General features: G+C 42.8%; 1 protein-coding gene across 1 annotated transcript; it reads right to left on the reverse strand.

Annotated features, from left to right (window-relative positions):
• Positions 1–2112: 2112 nt before the first annotated feature.
• LOC112901146 lies at positions 2113–3529 on the reverse strand. Its single transcript, XM_025969993.1, has 2 exons — positions 2888–3529; positions 2113–2849 (listed from the first exon to the last, which is right to left on the reverse strand). The coding sequence occupies exons 1-2, from the start codon at positions 3337–3339 to the stop codon at positions 2240–2242; spliced, it is 1062 nt and encodes a 353-aa protein (XP_025825778.1). The 5' UTR covers positions 3340–3529; the 3' UTR covers positions 2113–2239.
• Between the last annotated feature and the right edge of the window lie 3963 nt (positions 3530–7492).

Consider the following 7492-nt stretch of genomic DNA (forward strand, 5'->3'; position numbering starts at 1 on the left):
GTACTCTCAGTATGCCCTCCATTTGGACAAGTTCTACAATAGGGCAGAACATAGAGTGCCCAAGATGAGTGGGTTGGAATGGGTAGAAGGCAAACTAGCCAATGAAACCTCCTGCTACAGCTTGTTTAGAATGAGTAATAGTATGTTCTATAGTTTGCATGCTCTCTTAGGAAATGAGTATGGCCTGAAGGACACTGCAAAATCGACCTCTATTGAGGCTTTAGGGATGTTCCTCTGGATTGTAGGTGCACCACAATCAGCTAGGCAAGCTGAGGACAGATTTGAGAGGTCACTAGGCACAGTACACGCAATGTTCTATAGAGTGTTGGAGTGTGTGGTTAAACTTGCGGACGATATCATTAGACCTCGGGACCCAGACTTCAGCACTACGCATCCTAGGGTGCTTAACCCTCGGTTCAACCCTGAATTCAAGGACTGCATAGGAGCTATAGATGGCAGCCACATGCCTTGTGTAGTGCCTGCTGATAAATTTGTACAGCACTTATGTCGCAAGGGCGTGACGACACAGAATGTCATGGCTGTTTGTGACTTTGACATGTTCTTTACATTTGTCCTTGCGGGATGGCCGGGATCTGTTCATGATATGAGAGTGTTTGATGATGCCATGACTACGTACAAGGATCAATTTCCTCACCCACCTGAAGGTAGAGTCTTAGGTGCTACTACATTTGGTATTTCTAATTCAAGTACGTAACACTTACAGGTAGTTGCTGCTGTAGGGAAGTTCTATCTGGTGGACTCCGGGTACCCCAACCGTCCAGATTACCTGGCTCCATACAAGGGAACCATGTACCATATTCAAGACTTCCAAAACGTCGCAGAACCACGAGGTAAAAAGGAGACTTTCAATTATGCCTATTCATCTCTTAGAAATGTCATTGAAAGGGCATTTGGTGTACTGAAAATGAAGTGGCGCATATTGATGCTAATCCCTAGCTATCCTCCCGGAACGCAAACGAAGATTATTGTTGCTTGTATGGCTTTGCATAACTTCATAAGATTGAGTGGGCTGGACGATACTGACTTTGGGCTGGTAGATCAACATGTGCATTATGTGCCGCCAGACGCCTCTATTGAGCAGACTGAAGCTGTTGATGCCCCACATTTTGAAGATGTTGCACAGATGAATGCATTTCGTGATTATATTGCTGACCACCTGTACAATAGAGCCTGAAGACTTGTATTTTCATTAGTTTGCTGAGAACTTGTAATAATCTTGCTTGCGGTGGTCCTGAAGGACTTGTACTTTAGAGTTATTTGTTCACCAACTATAATGCTTGTTCTTTCGGATATTTGTTGATTGTATCAAATGTTTGCTGAGAAGTTGCATGCGGTTTGTACTATGGTCCAGTTTTTAAAACTTGTAATATTGTCTGTTCAGAGGATTAGGAAAAAATATGAGCTTCTTAGTACTGTTGCATCTGATATAAACGTGCAAGCAAATGTGTGATGCTGCATGGTGGGCTTTTTTTTGGGACAGAGGGGCATTCTAGTCTTTCTTAGGGCAATTCAAAGAGTTGGAATTTTGTGTTGCAAAGTTGGAATTCAAAGTTTTTCTAACCCTGTGATGTACTTGCAAGTTGGGTTAGAAATTTTTGCAATCTAAACAAGGCCCTAGTGCTGTTTGGCATGTAAAATAACAGTCACCTATGTTGCAGGCTCTGCTATCACTGGACCTACTGCCAAGTAGTGTGCCGACCTTTGGCCTAGGATCACTAGCACAGCAAATGCCATAGTTTGTTCAAATATGCTAAGACTTTGTATGATCATATCAATATGTTACAACTATTAGACTTGATGGCTCCTTTATGTATGGTCACTCAGTTTTGTAGTGAACAGAATTTTGTCTACCGTGAGGATCTGTAGAATCGGCTGCCTGTCTCCAGTTTGCTGTTTGCCATTTTTTCTTTTATCTAGCTTGCAATTGTGAGTCTGTACGGCTGGACTTGCATCAGGGGCAAACAATAACTGGTTGGCATAGTGATTGTGGTGTAAACAAGAAGAGCAGAAAACATCCCCGATCCAAACAAAACCGAACGCAACAAACCAAGGGAAGGTTTAGGGGATTTAGTCCTACAGGGTTGGGTGATATGGAAGGGATCCACCCAATCTCTCTTGGAGAGAAATTTCAGAATTTGGGATTCAATCCATACGCCTTACGGGTATTGACACCTAATTCACAAGCCTTCCAAAATTTGACACGCGAATTGTTTCAGTTTTAGATGTTTCTTTTCCCTTTCCTCATTTTCACTATTTTTCCTTTACTTTTTATTCTCCAGGCCACATGAATGGACGCTTGTGCCCCTGGCTTTATCCCTTCAACTGAATTGGTCCCCTCCTCTCTATCGTCGTTCCTCTCTCTCTCGTCTGTCCCTCGCAGTGGGCCGACCCAGATCTGGATGCGGGACGGGAAATGGCGCTCGTCGTCCATGATGTCGGCGCCGGTGGCGTCTTCGGCGGCGGCGGCGTTGGTGCCCATGCCGCCCGCGTCGTCGTTCTCGAACGTGAGCCGCGCGACGCGCACCCGGACGTTGTCAACGCGCACGGAGACGGTGAGGAACCTCCTGTCGCGCACCCGCACTGCGTCCTCCAGCTGCGCCACAGCCTCGAGCTGCTGGTAGACCAGGCCATAGCGCAGTGCCGGCTCCTCAGGCACCTCGTGCGGCGACGCCGCGATGGACGCGGACGCGGGGCCCGTGACGCGCGGCATCGCCAGCACGGGCGCGTAGCCTCTGAGGAACCAGAGCCCGTGCGCCTCGGCGGCGTACGACAGGCACGCGGCGGGGAGCGCGTGACGGCGGCGCGGCACCCCCCCGACGCGGCACCTCCTGGCTCCTGCTGCGGCGCCGGCTTGGTCGCGGCCGACCCAGCGGCCTGCATCTCCCGCAGCAGGCACCACTTGGCGAGCATGTAGCCGAGCGAGCGCATGAACCGCTCCTCGACGTCCGGGCCGACGGCGCGAAGGAACGCGCCGAGCGCCGGCGGGCACTCGCCAAGCGCGCGCTCGATCCCAGCTCTGAGGTCCCGGAAGAAGAGGTAGCCGGCGTCCGCGGGGGCGTCGAGCGCGCACAGCCAAAAGAGCCGCAGCAGGAGGGCCAGCGAGAAGAAGGCCGCGGCGGGCGCGGAAGAGGCGTCGGTAGCGCCCGCCACGACGGCGCCGAAGACAACGTCCGCGTCCACCCAGGCCGGCGAGGGGTACCGGACTTGGATCAGCCGCGCGGGAGCACCTGTTCTTCGTCCAGCGGAGAGAGGGGGAGAAGGGGAGAGACAGAGGCACAGAGCTGAAGAGGGGGAGAGAGCTGCACGAGAGAGAGCCATACGCCCAGACCTGGGATCGATTAAAGGGATAAGATTAGGGTTTGAAGTGTCCTTCCATGTGGCCCGAAGAAAAAACAAAAAGAGAAAATGAAGAAAAAGGAAAAGAAACACCCGAAATTTAAGAATTCTTGTGCACGGTGTCAAATTCTGAAAGGCTTATGAATTGAATGTTAATTCCAATAAGACGTGCGGATTGGGTTCCAAATTCTGAAATTTCTCCTCCCTGTATTATATCCTTTTGGGGATTAAACCCCTAACTAACAAACATAGCCTACGGTAGCAAGCACTTTTTGATATATATTTGTATTTTAAACTAATCTTATCATTTACCTAGGAATTTGTTTGTCCACCGCTGCCTTAGTTCCTACGGATTTGGTTTCAGACAATAATACGGATGAACTGCTAGTGACCTTCATATAGTGTTTCCATTCAAGTTTACCTTTTCAATTCATTTTGGTTTGCAGTGAGGTTTTCGTTTTTATGCCAAACATCAAAATGTAGCTTAGTTAGTACAATCATTCAGTACAGTGCTAGTTTCATTGTTCAAGCATAGTACCGATTCCCATTGTCCTCAATGTTTTTCATCATTATTTTGACATTTTAGATGCATTGAACGATTTGTGGACTACTTCCCATTGAACTGCACGTTTTGGCCTGTTTGGAGGAGCTAAAGTTGAGTGCTAAATTTTAGCATATATTAACACTCATGCATATGCTAAAATTTTTAAGTTTTGACTAAAGTTTAGCCTCACCTATTAGCACCCCCATTTGGAATAGCTAATGCTAAAGTTTAGCACTTTCATCCATTAGCACTTAGATCCAAACAAGAATTTAGTCTAGTCCTATGTAGCTGAATAATCTAGATTTCTTGATCATGTTTTCATTTTCATTGTGCAATTATTTAATTTTTTTATATTTTTAATGTAGTATTCAATATAAAGCGCATGGCACCACATCACAAACCGGTAATTAGTGACAGCTCAAGAAGCTGATTAGTGACGGTAAACGTTCACATCACTAAATTTTCATCACTAATGTGACAGAAATAAGTGACGCGGAAAATACCATCACTAATGTGGATCAATAGAGACGAGGATAGCTAAAAACGTGTCACTAATGAGAGTCATCAGAGACATTTCTTGCCAAAACAGGTCTCTGTTTAGTATCATTATCCAACACGCGTCTCTAATTTGAACCTATTAGAGATGGATTTTGGCTAGACACGTCTCTGATTTGTATTAAAATCCAAATAAAAACAGGCCACCTACTGCTCTCTGATGTGTATCAAAATCCAAAAAAGGGCCACTTTCTGAGCAGTTGCTCACCAGGACCGTGTCATGATTAGAACCACTTCATAATATAATAGACAAGATACAGAGAGTTACATCTTTGTAGGCATTACAATCAAAATGTAGCACAAAAGAACAAAGTGCAAAGCTTGTTTCCTTTTAGTGGCACATATAAAATAATTTTACAACATTTCTAATGTGTACTGGAACAACTCAGCCTATTTCTTTCCAAGAAGTTCACTGATCTGATTACAATATCAGCATTCTTCAGAAACTGTGCAGGGAGAAAAATGACAATGTATTAGTGATTGCAGTATAGTTATAATAACAGATGCACAATGACAGGTTTAAAAAATAAATCTAGGAAGACCCAGATAAGGTAGAGATCTTTACGATTTGAGTTCTGAATTAAACATAGCAAACAACAAGGTACAGTGATCCATTCAATATTATTAGCAGAGAGACACCACATTTTTTTTATTCTCATACAAATTCACTAGTGGCATTCTATTGCACACTTCGAAGACGTGGAGCATTGAGCACTGAGCAGAGCAATTCTAAAAAAATTTAGCATCCACCATCGAGCCACAATACAAAAAGCAGAAGGATCACTCCAGTAAAATACAGAACAAAGGTGCAGAGCAGAGGAAGGAAACATGGGGCAAGTAGTAAAATACAAAGCGGAGCATCAAATACCTACCAGCTCCTTCTCCCAACTGATGGAGAGAAAAGGAGGGGGCCTTTGCTGGTCGAGGGAGGAAGCGGCCACTGTATTTAATCTGCTAATTGAAGATTCTGACACAAGCAGTTTGCCAAAGAAAATATACTAGCGAATCTGCTGCTTTTAGATTTATTTGATTTCATTATAAAGCTACAAGTACAAGAGGAAACATGCAGCAAAAGCTCTTCAATCTGCCAGAGAATCACAACATTTTATATTGTACTAGCAAATATAGCAAATATACCCGTGCGTTGCTACGGGAAGTCATATAAATATATTAATTAGTATATAAAACTATATATATTATACACTATATGTATTTTATAACAATATAGTACGTGTCGGTCGAGGACTTTTTCTATTTTATTTGCCAAGCGCTAATTCTAAATGGTTTCAGACCCTTAACTCAACATACGGTCATCCGGATTCCGATTGACGGACCAAGAAATCATTGCTTGCTTTAGTAATAGTAGAGATAGAGATAGAGATAGAGATATATGAGAATGCTTGTGATATAATTGGTAATGGCTGACCTGGCCTTAACCTCAAAGTAACATGACAAAAGCTCCATCAGAGGAAGATGTTTCCCTTCAATGGTCATCCACATCAAAGCTCCTGTAAGTTCATGGCCATGAGAAGAAAACAAAAGAAATACTTAAGAAACAGAAATTCATTGCAACATGTAATCTAATAACAGAACAATAATTCCACCTGTTCTAATATTAATTACTCTTCAGTACCATTGAAGAGCCCTGTTTACTGTTTTCTATGAAGGACAGTGTTCATTTGCTAATTCATTTTACCATGCAGCACTATAGAAAACTCTCTATACCATTGATATGTTCCAAAAACAATCACCATGTGACCACTCGATAATAAAATTTATCCATGGAGGGTTCACAGTTTAACTTTGCTTCAAACATGAACGCTGTTACAGCACAACCATGAACTTTATGCCAAGTGCAAAACATTTGTTCAATTTTTCTAGAACTTCTAGCTTTTTAACAGCACTAATATACCCAGGAAAATTTATCATGCCTAACATGGTTAAAATGAATTTGATTATTAACAGAGACAATCTCAACCAAACAAAGGAGAACTCCGATAGCAAGTTGCAGGAATGTCTCACCCATACAATCTGGCAAGCACAACGTGAGCACAATAAACTGAAATTTTTTGACAACCACACAAACCAATTCAATTAACAGAGACCTACCCCATACAGTTGCAGTATTGCAGCGACTCTTGTGAATCAATTGACCTTGGCATAATCAGCATGGAGAGGAACCAATAACCTAAGCAAGAAGTAACAAATTCAGAAACGGAGCCAAATATGAGAAGACAGCAAACTAATTCAGTACGTAGCAGTAAACTGATTGTAGCTAAACTGATTATTGTCCTTCCAATTCATCAGTTTATCTAAAAAGAGGGTTACAATGAGTTGATGATATGTTGAACTGCTGAATTAAACATAACATAACCAAATTAAGATAGCTAAGATGCCACCAACTCATGTAATACAGAAGAGGATCCTTCATAATTTTGAATGAACGAGTGGCCATAAATCTAACTGAACTGGATCCTATTCTAACAAAATAATAGTTCACTAATGATTTTGTAGCACAGACAAAGTAGCAAGGAAAGAAAACAGTGCATGGACAAATGACAACTTCATAAACCATACTGTTGAATGATTGCTAGGGAGGTGCATACTTCTGCTTTCTGCATTTCTCATGTCAGTCTTCGGTATTGGTGCCTGGAGTTTATAGGGTAAAGAGATTAACTAGCAAATTATTAGTAGCAACTGCAGATTTGAACTGTTTCAAAGCATCCACACCATAACAAATTATCCATTATTAACCTTAAACATAGAATAGAGTAGTATAAATTTTCCAATTGTAGTGAACTAAATCTAATAAAGCAGACTGAACTCCTCAGATTTATCAAAGTCCAAACCTCTACCATTACATCAAAGCCTAATTAGACAAATACACCCATAATCTCCAACTGAAAATCAACAAACATGCTCTCTCAACACAATCAATGGGCTGGTTTGTCAACCATCTGCTCTAGCGACTACTAACTAACGGAAACTCCAAACTCTAGGTAAGAAAAAGAGAGGAGGGGAAGAGGGAGCTGCTCA

This window comes from Panicum hallii, chromosome 7, assembly GCF_002211085.1.
Source record: "Panicum hallii strain FIL2 chromosome 7, PHallii_v3.1, whole genome shotgun sequence".
Classification (NCBI taxonomy): domain Eukaryota; kingdom Viridiplantae; phylum Streptophyta; class Magnoliopsida; order Poales; family Poaceae; genus Panicum; species Panicum hallii.